The sequence below is a fragment of the Pectinophora gossypiella genome, chromosome 17 (assembly GCF_024362695.1).
Source record: "Pectinophora gossypiella chromosome 17, ilPecGoss1.1, whole genome shotgun sequence".
Lineage (NCBI taxonomy): Eukaryota > Metazoa > Arthropoda > Insecta > Lepidoptera > Gelechiidae > Pectinophora > Pectinophora gossypiella.
Genome location: NC_065420.1, coordinates 4312995 through 4329377, shown reverse-complemented (window position 1 = coordinate 4329377; position 16383 = coordinate 4312995). Strand labels below are relative to the sequence as shown.

Genomic DNA, 16383 nt, shown 5'->3' with positions numbered 1-16383 from the left:
GGAACACTAAAAATTACGACGAAAAAAACTGAAGCACGATTGTTAACATATTTTGCATGCTACTGTAAGCGAAAGTGTGAAACTATAATTTTTATTACTTTTACTACCATATATGTACCACATTTTTTTGCAATAAACGAATTTGAATTTGAATTTAATAATTCCATATCACGGGGTCACTTTGACAGAATTTGTTGAAAGTGCGTGAAACACGCGTGAAACGAAGCTGAAATGAAAGTGAAACGCCAACATTGATTTCTTTTAAAGTTAAGCAGTGAAGGTATAGATAGATACCTATAGTTTATTTAATGTCACTTCTGTACTGCAATATAGTTTGGCTGGGCTTAGAAATAAGCCTCTCAAAGCTCTTTGTTTATTATAACTGACACATAAAGCTACGGTTAAGTGACGTGCAGCGGGCGACCTGTTTCGCGCTTATTCACAGGCGTGTGAAGCACCTAAAAACATCTAGAACCGCCTATGTAGAGTGCTGTTCTAAAAATTTTTAGGTACCTACGTTGTAATGTAACCTATTTTACACATTATATAACCGTTTCGTGTGTAATATATTGTACATTTTTAAAATCACTGCCCACTTTCGCTTTCCTAGTATTATTTTTTAAATACACATTATTTTAAGCAAATAAAAACATAACAAGCATTATTTTTCAGCTTTCTAAGGATGGTATTAAACGGCCTCCGTGGTCCAATGTTCTGAGCGTTCGGCTCAAGATCCGGAGGTCCCGGGTTCGATTCCAGGTGGGGACATATTACAAAAAATACTTTGGGGTCCTAAGTTTGGTTAAGATATTACAGGCTGATCACCAGATTGTCCGAAAGTAAGATGATTTGTGCTTGGGGAGGCACGTTAAGCCGTTGGTCCTGGTTACTACTTACCTACTGATGCAAGTTAGTAGAGTCGTTACATGAGTCATGTCTGGGGCCTTTGGCGGCTCATTGGTAACCCTGACACCAGGGTTGATGGGGTTGGTAATCCATCTCACAACCCACACGATAGACGAAGGGGGGTATTAATAAACTAGTCTCAACTTCAAGCTGCCCTCAAGATCATGCTCAAGTATCTGTTTTTATATAAGAACTGTCACATTGATCTTGAGGGCAGTTTAAAAGCTGAGATTAGTTTATTAATACCAACTTAGTATATCCCAGCCTCGACCACATCATCACTATTACCATCAAGTGAGATCGTGGTCAAACGCTTGCCTATGCATCTTCTTCTTCTTCTTTCGTGTGGGTTGTTAGGTGGAGTACCAACCTCATCAACCCTGGTGTCATGGTTACTATTGAGCCGCCAAAGGCCCCTGACATAACTCCTGTAACGACTACATACTTACATCAGTATGTAGTAACCGGGACCAACGGCTTAACGTGCCTTCCGACGGATCATCTTACTTTCGGACAATCAAGTGCCTATAATGTCCGAACCAAACTAGGGACCACAGAGTAATTTTTGTAATATGTCCCCACCGGGAATCGAACCAAGCACCTCCGGATCGTGAGCCCAACGCTCAACCTCTGGACCACGGAGATCGTTATGCGTAAAAAACTACAAAGTAACAAGCGAATAAAGACGTTACTTAAATAATAAAACATCTCTGAAACAAATATCCGAACGTTCCAGCTGCTCCCATTATGCCGCCTAGTAAATCCACTCGAGCGAAAAAAAAATTGCAGACCGTTTACATTTAATGGCATCTCTTGTTCACAGTGCTCAATTATATTTTGAACGCCTCGAGGCTCTTGGTTGGTGCAATCAAACGTCTTAATAGCAGACAATTTAAACACAAAAAGATAAGCTAAACATAATGACGTCCCATTACTGGGCACATGCGCCAACCTTCAAGTATCAAGTACTATTTAGAAGAGGCGACAAATACATTAAAATAAAATTGACACAAGTTGTTCTCAACATAACATAACATGACACACATATATATATATATATAACACAACATAGCATCATGCCTGTATCCCCGAGAGCAGAGGTGTATCAGTATACAGTGTGTTAGTGACTTCGTAACGACTACTGAAGGGGATGATTCAGACCATGATTCTGAGTTGATATCAAATGGAAACTTCCGTCGCAAAATTCATGAAAATGTTAGTGTTTATTAAAATTATTTTCAGTTCCATACTTTTGGACGGAAAATTCCACTTGATATCAACTCTGAATCATTCCTCAGAGTTTTCGTTACAATGTCACTAACACCCTGTATACAAACCAACTCTTCGCTGGAAAAATTCTGATGACGTCATCAGAAGAATTCGCCGCGTAATGACACTAGATTTTTATTTTTTAAATTAATAAAACAAATTCGACCTTATCTGTTCTGTGTTAAAGATTATAATTCTAAAAAACTGAAAAATCTGGCAGCGCGTAGGATGCAGAATAATTTTGGTCTGCTTTCTAATTTTTTTACAAAACGAAAGTTCACTAACATAATACCTAAGAAGGTAAATTAATAAACACAACGGTGGAAAATTATTCAAGAAGTGTTTACGACCGTCTTCTAGAGAGAAGTTGTAATCTTTATAAATGTTTAACAAGTTAATTAAGGTTTATAAAACCTCTTCCAACTTGTGGCTAATTACCTAATTTGTAACAAGTCAGATTTAAAAGAAAATTGCATGTACAACAAGCTTAACAACGTCCAAGGGAGCTTTAAAAGTTCCAAGTTTACTTTTAAAAATAGGAGATTAAAAGCTTTACAGTGAGTACATTGTTTTAAGTTTACGCGGTTATTATCATAATTAAAGCACATAATAACGGGTTCTTACCATAAGATAGGAAATATTTTAAGTAAATATTTAATAAAAACTATATTTACTCCTTCAAAGAAAATTGCACAGAGTCTACGTTCCCCGAAAGACTGTTTTCCGTTTGAGAGCCCCGGCGTATACAAAATAGACTGTAGTTGTGGTAGTTCGTACATCGGACAAACAAAACGGTCTATTTCTTGCCGGATTAAAGAACATATTAGTGCCATGAAGAAAAACAACGTTCAGAAATCTGCTATAGCTGAGCACGTACTGGAGTCGGGCCCTAACCACTGGATCGAGTTTAACAATCCACAAATATTATCGACAGAACGTCATTACATCCCCAGACTCGTAAAAGAGGCTATTGAAATCAGAAAACATAAAAATTTCAACAGGGAAGACGGGTTCAAGTTGTCGAGTATGTGGAATCCAGTAGTAGGTGTTGTAAAAAGCTTGAAACGGCCTAATGTGGTGAAAAAACGTGAGGACACAGTGAGTGCGGTTTGTCGTAGTGAGTTTCGTGCGAGTTCAGATGGTTCCGAACATTCCGGTATCAAAAACATAAACAAGCGGCAGAGAAAGAGGGTAGACAGATATGTCTGCCCGTAGAAAATTATGGATCTACCTACTCCACTCCAATCTCATCAGTCATCCCGTGATCATGGCACTTGCAACAGTGTCGAAATATCGGGAGTCTCATATCCCCATTTAAACGCGGTAAGAACCCGTTATTATGTGCTTTACAGTGAGTGTCCGTGGTTTGCTTCTCAAACGGGGAGAACCGGTTCGAACCGCGGTACCGGACCTGCACCAATGAGTTATTACTTCATCTTAAGTGCAGTTTTCACTAACATAGTTGTCTCGACATTTATAGACGCGATACGGCTCACCACCTGTCACGTTGGTCTAACAAAAAGCTCGGCGAGACGTGGTCAGGTACTTAGTTCATCTTGTGCTCTCGGACAAATCCAATTGGAATATAGATATTATAGTCAAAACTCAAACTTTATTGTCATTCCACAATGTACATACAGGTGACATTCGCCCCTTTTCCTACAGACACCTCCTAATTTTATTTTAAATTATACCTGTCATTTTCTTTTCCGCCGAAAAGGAAAGGGACGGATGATTAACAACTGTTCATTTTAAAATGAATGAATAGCCCGGGCGAATAAACCAGGCATCTCGGTCATATGCAATCCATTTGACGTGTGCTGTCAACTTAAATCTGTCGAGTAATTGGCCAATATAAAAAATTGGGAGGGTTTTTAAAATTGCTGCCTAAAATGGACGTGTGTTCCATAAATTCCCGTCCCTTTCCTTTTCGGCGGATAAGAAAATGACAGATATAACTTAAAATAAAATTAGATGGTGTGTACTGGAATCAGCACCATTACAAAATATGAATCATTATGGACCCTGTAGGGCACAGCAAATAGGAGACAGGAGAGCGTAGTCTCAGCGTAGCCTAGTCAGTGCTGTGTACAGTCATGAGCAATATAATGTACCCACTTAAGGACTCTGTCGCACTAACATATTTGACATTTAGTGAGACTTACAGTTCAATTTGTCAAAAAAGTTAATGTGACATGGTACCACGTGGTTAATGTGCATTAATGTGTATGTATACACATTAATGCTCGTGACCGTACAACTACACTTATGTTGGGTGTCCTAAAAGAGTCCAAAGTAAAAACAAATAAGTAATTTGAATTAAGCGCTATCTACCATATTCACAGGTTTAGTACTATCTACTCAGAGCCAACGTGTGTGGATGAAACGATTGATGACTGTAGAGGAAGCAAGAGAAGTATGTTAGGATCGAAGCAAAAGGAATTCCATAGTCTCAGCTTAATCTCTTGGGAAATAAGCGAGAGTTTATGTACATATGTATACATATTTAGAGTGAAGAAGAGAGTATGTAGTAAAGTAGTATACAGTAACGTACATACGTAACGTAAATTATAAAGCAACGGTAATCAGGCTAGAGCCTGCGGGCTCTTCGGGGAGTACCACCTTATAAATTCCATAGTCTCAGCTTAATCTTTTGGGAAATAAGCGTGAGTTTACGTACATAATGTTACATATTTAGAGTGAAGAAGAGAGTATGTAGTAAAGTAGTATACAGTAACGTACATACGTAACGTAAATTATAAAGCAACGGTAATCAGGCTAGAGCCTGCGGGCTCTTCGGGGAGTACCACCTTATAATAATATTAGTCAATCAAAGAGCAAAAGTTCAGTCACTGAGCCCAGCGAATTATTTGTAAACAGTGGTGGAATTTTGAACCATTAGTTGTCATAATTATAACATTTGTTTTTGTAGGTGTTTTTGGTCTACTACGGTTTACTACGGTTGACTGAGAGAGATGTATGGGTTCATTACTTATTTTATTCTTTTATATATAAAGGAATAACGCGAAGTAAAATCGATTACTTTGCAGGTCACTGAATTACTTTGTACCGCTCCCCTCTCGTCTCGTCAGAATTTACTAAGGATTAACGAACCGAATGTGCGGTTCAACATATTCTTTACACATCTAGCTAGAGTTTCTTATTTCGTGTGGGTTATAAGATCAATGACCAACCTCGTCAACGTGTCAGGGTTACTATTGAGCCGCCAGAGACCCCTGACCCATGTTAAGGGGCATAGCTCACATAACGACTATTTACTTGAGTAAATAGTAGTCGGGATCGACTGCCTAACGTGCCCTCCGAAGAACGAATCATCTTATTTTCAGACAATCGGGTGATCAGACTGGAATAATGTGGATTTTTGTGATTATGTCCCCATCGGGATTCTAACCTGGGACCACAGAGCCTGTTAAAGCTTAGGACAATATTAAAATGTTATCATTTTCATTTAATGCGTTCATAGAAGGAAAGAGAGGAAGGGGAAAACCAAGAAGAGCTTACATGGAACAGATTAAAGAAAAGGTTAACGTCGTGTCTTATAGGGAAGTCAAGGAATTGGCCTTTGATAGACTGGAATGGAAAATGCTGCACCGACAAGGGCGTGGCTCTTAAATTGATGATGATGATCATTTTAATTCCCTTCATTGAAATATAATGTAATATAACTTAAGCAATCAAACAACAGCTTATTTAGTATCCCCAGCTAGTACTTAATAAGTTAACCAACATCGGTTTGTTCCTTTAAAAGATTTAAATAATTTACAAACCAAACGTTCCATGGAAACTAGGATGTTTTAAAGAAAGCCCAGGGGGTTAAAAAAACCACATAGAAGCAATTCATTTCAAAACGTATGGCGCCGTGTAATTGTCAAATAGCAATATTGTTTATTTAGTTGAATTGCTTCGATGTGGCCTTTATAAGCCCTGACAGGGGGTCAGAAGTACTAGTGGTACTCTAAACCGGCGCCCACGCATGAAGTCTTTAATGAGAGCGGAGCGGAGGAAGGTGGTGGGTCAGGATCGTAGTAAGTGGAATTCCGTTATCTCTTTAAAACTTCCACAAAATACTTCCAACCGTTGCATTAATTAAATTTTAATGACAATTTTAGGTTACAACACGGGCCAGATTTGAATTTCCATAATTTACCGTCATAAATACTGACATAAAACAAGTTAGGGGAAAATTCCGCTAACCTATCAAAATTAATCATTAAATAAACACTTTCCATTTTAGTATTGAAGGTTCTGTTTACATAAAGGCTATTTAGGTGTAAGCAAATTATGAAACTGACGGTCTTCCGCGCTGTGAAAAGCCGAGATGACTTTCATGGCTTTGGTGTGGATTGCCCCAAAAAGTACTATGTTCCATTATTTTCCGATATAATAGATACTTGCAAGTAACGACTTCACTTGTATATGAGCCATGTCAGGGGCTTTTGGCGGCTCAATAATAACCCTGACACCAGGGTTGATGAGGTTGGTAATCCACCTCACAACCCACACGATTGAAGAGAGAGATACTTGCTAGAAATATAGCATAGGCATGTAACTGTCAAAAAGTAACCACATGTATACATTATTACATAAACCCGAAAACAGCCAAAGTTCTACTGTGTGGTTTGCCCAAAAAAATTGCTTAAAATTTAAGTCACAACACCCTAATGAGGGCGTTTCAGACTGTTCAGATTTAACGTGATAATTACCTATTTTCTCATCGCTTGTGGTACAAAATTATTCAAAAATATATTCTAATGGCAGAGGCATATATACAAAAATAATTGTTAAGTACTTGATATGTGGATCAGAAACGTATAGAATTATGTAGCTACTTACTTATATTGTTTCTCTTTATTTTGATCAGAATAATAATGGGTGGAAGATGTGTTGTGCCTGGGTGTAATAACAAGGGTCAACATTTATACCCAAAAACAAAGATAAAAGATGCATATGAAGTTACACCTTTGCCCGGGCTACTCGCGCGATTAACGAAATAGCTCAAGAAAACCCGGACACAGATTTATATACATGTTCGTTGGCGGAATTCACTAATATCAGTCTAAAGTTTTTTAGTAAATAGTTTGCATACATTGTCGATTTGGTTTATCTGTAATGACTATGTATATGTGAAATAAATAAATAAATAAGTTAGAGGGTTAAACGGAGGCACATCTGTACAGCGCCATCTGTTTTTTTTTTTTGGATCGTCGCCTTGAAAATCCCTCATTGCTTTGAACTCAATATACAGTCATGTGAGTTTATTCTATATCTCGTGTCAAAAGAATAGTGTAGTTTCCAACTATACATTGTTTTACGTTTACGCGGTTATTATCATAATTAAAACACATAATAACGGGTTCTTACGGGTTCGGGTTATATCGGGAGTCTCATATCCCCATTTAAACGCGGTAAGAACCCGTTATTATGTGTTTTAATTAGTTTCCAACTAGTCAAATCACTTTTTATGAAACGTCAAAACACGAAATCACTATGGAATTTATATGAAAAAGCAACCTGTAAGAAAAACGTGATAAATTGTCGCACTTATTATTACATTTTTCTTTATTAAAATTCATAAATAAGTTCAATATAAAAAAGAAAACGTTTTTTGTCTATCTTTATTTAGTAATCAGAATGTCATAATTTATCTTTGACCTAGGAAACCACCCAATTGCATACCAGGAAAGTGTTTATTTGATTGGCAATAGTTGTGTGATGCTCTGTCGCGGGGCAGCACGTACACATAAAATCTTTTCACGTACACTATGTACGTAGTACGTACATCGATCTATACTTCAATTTACAGGAAGAAAACATCTCGAAGTATGCAAACTGAGTGGCTCCGCTGGGGAGTATGCTCTCCAGCGAAGCCACTTTAATTTGTCGTTTTCTTTCTAATTATAGCACGTACACATAAATTCTTTTCACGTACACTATGTACATGGTACGTACATTAATCTATATCGTCTTTAACAGAATTGGAGTTGGTGGCCCCGCGACAGAGCATCACTCCAATAGTTATACGAACAAAGCCCTCGTCATTACGAGCAAAGCCGCGGGGTTTGATGTGGTTAGCCCTTTATGCAAATTTCATTTACCTACCTATCGAAAGTGCCATCCAATAGCCCTTTTAAAGCAAAGTTTTAATGTCCACAAGGATTTCCATTTCAGCAGTTAAAAGGTTAAAGTTATAAAGCAATTATCGACTCATCTTTGCTTTAGCATTTAACTTCCGTCAGTATAAAACTTTTTAGATTATGTGGAGGAAGCAAGAGAAGCATGTCAGAATCGAAGCAAATGGAATTATATAGTCTCTGCTAACCCCGGTAGGAAATAAGCGTGAGTTTATGTGAGTATGTAAAAACTTTTTAGTAAAATTAAGATACTCTTTGCCATAATAACTTTTTATTTATTTTTTACACCATAAATGGTAAATTCTTTAATTTATAATAACAAAAAATACAAAAAGACTAGGCATCCACCATAGGCTTCGTCAATAACTAAAAATAAAGACATTGCTTTTATTTTTTTAATAATTAGTAATTTAAAAAAGGCCAATAGAAAGAGATATAAGAAAAAAAGACAATAAAGGCCAGGTAGATGGGTCAAAACCGACGAGCACGTAGGAAGATTTTGATGAAGTCTGCCTACCACTATGGGAAATAGTCGTGATATTTTGTATGATGTGTATGGGGTTTGAGTAATGTCATCATATTTTTTAATGTAGCTAAGTATATCATATTACGCATCAATATGTATACATTTTACCCTGACTTTAGTACCATATTGCATTCACTATATTGACCGAAAATGTATATGTAAATGTGAAATATGTTAATGCGACAGGGTTCTAAAGTGTGTACAAGATATTCCGCATGACTACGTTTTCATAATCTTCGACCATTAATTACCTACATTTATAATTTTGGGTAAATCCGAAGTTCTAAACTACGCGTGTAGCAAGTTCGTAGCCAAACCGTAACGCTGTTACGGTTTTTTTGATCCAATCATGAATTCGAATAAAAAAGGGGATTTCAAACCTGCGACCTTACCGTAAGAGTCAAGCGTTCTTTCAACTGGGCTACCACAGCTTCCTTATTATTATTTTTTTTATTAAAATGAAACTTCGGAGGTCCCGGGTTTGAATCCCCATGGGGACATATCACAAAAATCACTTTGTGAGCTCTGGCTTGATTAGAACATTACAGGCTGATGACCCGATTGTCCGAAAGTAAGATGATCCGTGTTTCAGAAGGCACGTTTAGCCTTTGCTCCCGGTTACTACTCACTGGTGTAAGTACGTTGGCGGCTCATTAGTGACCAGGGTTGATGAGGTTGGGAGAAGATGATCAAATAGGGTAGTTTCCAACTAGTCAAACCAGTTACTTTTTACTAAACGTCAAAACACGAAATTACTACAGAATTTATATGAAAAAGCACACTGTGACGTCATAGATAAACGTGACAAAAATTCGCACTTCTTTATTAAAATTCATAAATACTTAAGTTAAATAGAAAAAAGAAAACGTTTTAAAAAAATAAATAAAAAAGAAATATTTTGTTAGTACAGTGACTTACAAACTAAATTAGTAATTTAAGTAAGGATTGAATCAGAAAATTAATTCATATATGACCTACTTTGGTCTTGGTTTTGTCACCTTTAGATTTGTCTTTATTTAGTTATCAAAATTTCATAATTCATATGTGACCTAGGAAATTACCCAATTAAAAATACTAAAACTCCAAATATCTTTAAAAAGGCATTAAAAGCCCACATTCTTAAACATTATTAATGGTTTTAATCGTAGTGTGAATCTTGTGTTGCTGGTGGATGGAACAATTAAAGTGTCAACGCATATAGAACACAGATACCTACTAATTAGTTTAGTAAGTCTCGGAATGTTATTTAAGTACCTACCTACCTTAGTCCAGTTCCAATGTTGTTTAACTACTATATTATGAAATTGATTGTTTCTCAGTAAGCGAATCAAATGTATTCTTTTGAGAAATAAAGTATCTTAAACCTTATTACCTGATCCCCCATGCCAGTAATGATAGGCGTGTTCCAGTAGGCCGCGAGGCGGGCTACTGGCTCCAAGGCGAAGGCGCACGCCGGCCCGATGAACGCGATGACGTCATCCTTGAAGTGCATGTCCGCTGCCAACCCAGGAGCGATCGCGCCCGAGCAGGACGGGTAGCTAGAGAAAGAAAGAAGAATATTTCTAACATATAAACATAAAATTATGTTATATATATCATCATTAAGTTATTCAGAACAGCGTGGTCTAATAAGAAGATCCGGGTTCGATTCCCGATGGAGACATAGATTATCACGTGTGTGGTGAAGGAAAACATCGTGAGGAAACCCACATTCCCGAGAAAACCTAACGTGTATTGGGCTGGTTTTCCCTTCGCGGGTTGGAAGGTCAGATAGGCAGTCGCTTCTGTAAAAATTCTTACCAGTCAAATCTTCAGATTAGGCAAGCCCTGTGAGAAACGGGATAATGCTAGATGATGGTCCATTATATGGAAATATGTCTACGGTTTTACGGCATGCCCGGGTAGACAAGCAATGCGGTCTAAAATTTGTATTTACTTCCTGTCCAACACAGGTCGACAAGGCTATTTTCCAACTAATCAAATCGGTTAATTTTTACTAAACGTCAAAACACGAAATTACTATGAAAGTATGAAAAGGCACATTGTGACGTCATATACGTGACAAAATATTGCACTTATTATTACGTTTTTCATAAAATTCATAAATAAGTTACATTAAAAAAAACGTTTTTCGTGTTTTGTAAACAGAATTTCGTATCTTACTACCCAATTTATTTTACTTAATAACTTTTTCCTCTTTATCTTCCGAGATGTGAAATAAGTTACATATCTTACGTCGCGAAGATAAGTCTCATCATTAAAACATCAAACTGGAGACTTCAGAGACTTCTCTACGCGCCGGCAATTTTACATCGTTCTCTGACGCAAGTCACTGACTTATTATATAAAGTTGTCTGCTAAAGACTGCTGACAACCTGATGTTTGTAAGTTATGAGAACTTCCTGTAAACTCAGTCAGAGTAACAAGTGTTACTGTAACAAGTTTTGATGACTTCACTCGCCTGTTACAGCTTTTGATTATTTCGTCGCACTTTATACCCGCTTTCGTACGAATTTACATTGTATTTTTATGTACTTATCTACATGCTAAGAAGTCGAATATTAATAATATTTAGAGAGTTTTGAGACTATTTATTCATTTTTGTTAATTATTGTAAGTTTGTTTTTTTTAAATAGATTTATATTAGGTTAGTTAAGTTAGTAAGTAAATTCATATTAGTTAATTAAGTACCTACCTACTTACATACATAGATACATAAACTCACGCCTATTTCCCACCGGGGTAAGCAGAGACTATATAATTCCATTTGCTTCGATCCTGACACACTTCTCTTACCTCCTAAATTTTCGCATGCTTATATCTAGCGGATACCTAGAACATAAAACCTACCAACTGTTTACAAAACCATGAATCCTATGCGTATAAATGATTTGATTTGATTTGATTCGTACATGACGAACAAGTCGCACTAACTTGTTTCTATTTTTTAACTAAGTATTTGGGTGGAAATATCTGCTGAACGCTGTGTACGTGCTCTCATTGTACTTGGAATGTTGGTGTTATTCCTGCGTACTCGTACGAGGAAAATTTTTACAAAAGCGCGCCCAAAGTGCGACGAAGCTTATATCACAGATTAGGGAATAATCTTATGTTTCTAATTAAGTAAAATGTATTTATTTTTTCAGAAGGACACAAAAAGCATCGTTCCAATAAATACCCTACAAAACCAAATCCTCGGCTTGTGGGAGTGGAGATCGCATAAAAATATTATGTATTAAAACACAGTTAACTTATAGCTAAGAGATCTTTTACATAAAATGTTGAAATGAACAGAATAAATATAATGCAAAGTAACACACTTTATAAACTCATGTGGTGAGCGATGTTCTGATCACCAGTTACTATACAATAAGTGCATTACATCCATTTCAATTAAATAAATCAAAAAATCATAAAATTAAATCAAAAATCATAAATAAATAAATCATATCAAAAGATACGGCATTAAAGCCGTGAATATTTTTCTGGTTTACAAAACTAACCATAACGTTGGTACACTTCCCAGAAAGACTAGGTACTAAGTTATATAGGCATTTAGAAAATGTTCCACGAAGTTGTCTTTGAGCTTAAATAGAGCCGGTAGAGGCTTTTGTGTGGTTTTGCTCTATTTAAGCGAGGCCCCGACAAAAGGTTTGAAAGGAGTTTAGTGCTGACATAATACGCGAAGCCTGCAGCGCTAAAATGGGTGAAGTTCTTATGAGAGAATTGTGTTTAAGTTTTTCTAAGAAACAAATCTGTACCGCCATACCGCTTAGCTCTGGCGAATGGTGTACGGTCACGAGCATTAATATGTATACACTTTGGTACCATGTCTCATTAACTTTTTTGACAAATTGAACTGTAAGTCTCACTAAATGTCAAATATATTAGTGCGACAGAGTCCTAAAGTGGGTACATTATATTGCTTATGACTGTACACAGGTTAAAACAAACACACTTTTATTTAGTAAGTATTGAAAACTGATTGATGAACTGTAAGATGGTGGCTGAGTTTGGATAGGGACCCAGACCTACGAGGTATTATGTTCAACCCTTGTCCACGGATACGGATGAAGACCCCAACGGTTGCAGAGGCGGAGATGGGAGCCATCGGTACGGCAATGCAGGACAGAAGAGGAGAGTCACAGGGACCTGGAACCTGACGGAGGGCAGCAGTAACGGTCAGTACTATTCAGAGGCGGAGGACAGGAGTCCTAGTACGGCTTTGAAATAGACTTCTCTGGGCGCCATCCCACTCGAGTCAGACAGAGTACTGCGGGGCAGAAGGCAAGAGGGAAACCACTGATCTATTTTTCCCTGAAAAGTAGCAAGAAGGATGCTGCACCGATAAGAGCGTGGCTCTTAAATTAGTGATGATGATAGAAAACTGAACACTCTACTTGTAAATAGTTAATGGTTAGATTTGGAATAATAATCTGTAATGTTAGTAAATAACTAATCTGTAATTTACGCTCCCCAGCAAGTACGTATGTACCAATATAAAAAAAAAAACAGAGCATGTAGTTTTTTATTATTAGGTATTTTGTGTGTACTATTTATATAGCTATATTATTTATTTTTGTATGTATGTCATGTATTTATTTATTATTGTGCATGTATTTATTGGTAAGCTGTACAGTCATGAGCAATATCATGTACCCCCTTTAGAACCCTGTCGCACTATTATATTTGACATTTAATGAGACTTACGGTTCTATTTGTCAAAAAAGTTAATGTGACATGGTTTCAAAGTGTATACATATTAGTACTCATGACCGTACTTATAGTTTATACCCGCAATCTTTTATTTTTTACATATTTCCTCGCCTTATGGTTGTTTAGAAGAAATCGCTTTAAGCGATAAGACTGCCATTTGCATGTACCTAATTAAGAGTCTTTTGTAAATATCTCCTGTTATTTCGGTGAAATAAAGTATATTTGTATTGTATTGTACTTACAACCAGTACGCTGATTTACCTAGCTTCACCGGAAATTACAATAATTTCACATAGAATAGACATTGCACAATAATTGGGTCGGTTCTAGATAAAGACAGATCTAAAACTAAAACTAACGGAGTTGTCTTTGATTATTTGTAGCTCTGCCCACCCCATTAGGGATTACCGGCGTGAGTTATGTATATGTATGTATGTGTAAAATTAACGGAAAACATTTTATTTTTTCTATTTAACTTTTTTATGAATTTTAATCAGGAAAAGCGTAATTTAATAAATCCGACATTTTATCTGTGCTTTTTCATACAAACTCCATAGTAATTTAAATTTTGACGTTTAGTAAAAAGTAACTGATTTGACTAGTTGAAAACTACCCTATTCAACTTATCTCCCTGTTGGATAGGCAACACGGACGCAAATGGGATCGCATGTCACAACAGAATCGAGTTCAATTCCATTTTTAAATTGGAAAAGTTTCTGTCATTGATTTTATCTGCAGACGTTGAAAATATATTTTCAAACAATTCCGTTCTACGTAACGTGTTGTTATAGATATTATTATTTGCAAACACTTCAAAATATAACGACGTTATAATCGGCGTATTCTACGAAGACTGATTACATACGGAATTTTGTAGTTTCCGAGGTCAAAGATAAATTATATAAAATTCTGATTACTAAATAAAGACAGATCAAAAGGTGCAAAAAACGTTTTCTTTTTCTATTTAATTTATTTGTGAATTTTAATAAAGAAAATGTAATAATAAGTTCGACATTTTGTTACGTTTTTATATAACTTGACAGGTTGCTTTTTCATACAAACTCCATAGTAATTTCGTGTTTTGATGTTTAGTAAAAAGTGACTGATTTGACTAGTTGGAAAGTACCCTATTGCTAGACATTGCGGAATTAATTCAGTTATAATAAGGTCGCACTCTACCTACATACTTACTAATATCTATAGCATACCTATCATAAACAGGTTAGGCATATAATAATAAAAAAGAAACCGCTTAATTAGAAAATTCAAAATGTGCTTAGACTTCGTGTCCATTTTTTATTTAATGTGTTACCTGATTACCTTACCGGTTCCAACTGAAAATCAGCGTCATAGCATTATGCTGAGGTGAAAACGTTTTGGCATACATTCACAAATGTATTATTTTGTTTATTAAAAAGAGAAAACAATAAGTATGTCGAATAAATACATATTTTCTTTCTTTCTTTCTTTCATATAATGTGTCCCATTGCTGGACACAAGCCTACACGCACAATAGGACAGGGTACGAAGAAAGGAAGAAACAAAGTTATTTTCCTCAACGAGGGACTTACCAGGCTACGTTCACCAAAAACGATATACATAGATTACGTTGTACGACTTTAACGTGATAATTACCTATTTTATCATTACTCGGGTACACCATTACTCCAACATACATTGTAATTGCAGAAGCATATATAAAAATAATTGTTGCTTGTTATTTGGATTACATTATGTATAGAATTATGTTGCTATCTATTCTGTTTATTTTGATCAGAATAATAATGAGTGGAAGATGTAATCCTGGGGGTAATAAGGGTCATTATTTATACCCAATAACAAAGATAAAAGATGCATAATATGTCTGTTATCTATGGAATTATAAGGTTAAACGAAGAAATATATACAGCGCCATCTATATGTTTTTGAGGAACGTAGACTAGAAAGTCCCTTATTGACGACCGGGAATACGCATCTATCTTGATAGTCTACGAAAATACTCAAACACCATACGTACTTACAACCAGTAAAATTAATAAAGTCATACGCACCTGCCCTGAACCTTCTGTAGCTCGACGCCGTGGTGGGCAAGGAACATGTTGTTGACCTTGTCCAAGGCCAGGTCCACGGCAGGTCCACAACGCTCCAAGTCAAACGGCGAGTCCAGTCTTGAAGCCATCAGGACCCCCACTTTATACACTGTGTGGATCTTATGCAGAGCCACCATTACCGGGATGAAAAGGAAGAGACAAGCCACTTTGGTCGGACGCATCTTTTGAAGTGGAAGTGGCTTGAATTGAAGTAAGTAACTTGAAGTGGTTTGAGTTTGAAGTGGCTTGAATTGAAGTGGTTTGAGTTTGAAGTCTAGGTACAGGTAGGTATATAGTATTTTTTACTTTGAAAAGTTGTTAAAATGACCTTCAAATGCAATTTGTAATAAAAATGCCTATCTAAGTATTAAATAAAGCAATTAGGCATATTAATTTCACGCTAATAAAACTAAAATGCTTACTTCAAACTTCAAAGCGATGCTGACTTTCGAAATTCAACAGAAAATAGAATAAAGTACGAGATTTTTTTACATCTAAAATAAATCCAAGTCAAGGTATGCACAGATTTTATGCTCCCAAGAAAATAAGTTCAATTTACAGTGTTTAATATCTGAGTTCAGCCGAAATAATACCTAAAAACTGAATGTATTTTCTCTAAATTCACTTTGGGACACAAGGGAATGAACTCTCGAAAAGATAAACTTATTATTAATATTAAAACATGTCAGCTTTCTCTTCACACCGGGTGCTGTCCGGGCGCTCC

The 16383-nt window shown here is 36.3% G+C and overlaps 1 protein-coding gene across 1 annotated transcript in view; it reads right to left on the bottom strand.

The window, feature by feature from the left end:
- LOC126374614 (atrial natriuretic peptide receptor 1) overlaps positions 1-15796 on the bottom strand; it is a 107313-nt gene extending 91517 nt beyond the window's left edge. Inside the window, exons 1-2 of the mRNA XM_050021304.1 lie at positions 15621-15796; positions 10226-10391 (exon numbers count right to left, since the gene is read on the bottom strand). Of these exons, the coding sequence (XP_049877261.1) occupies positions 10226-10391; positions 15621-15796 (342 nt within the window). The remainder of the gene's footprint in view (positions 1-10225; positions 10392-15620) is intronic.
- Between the last annotated feature and the right edge of the window lie 587 nt (positions 15797-16383).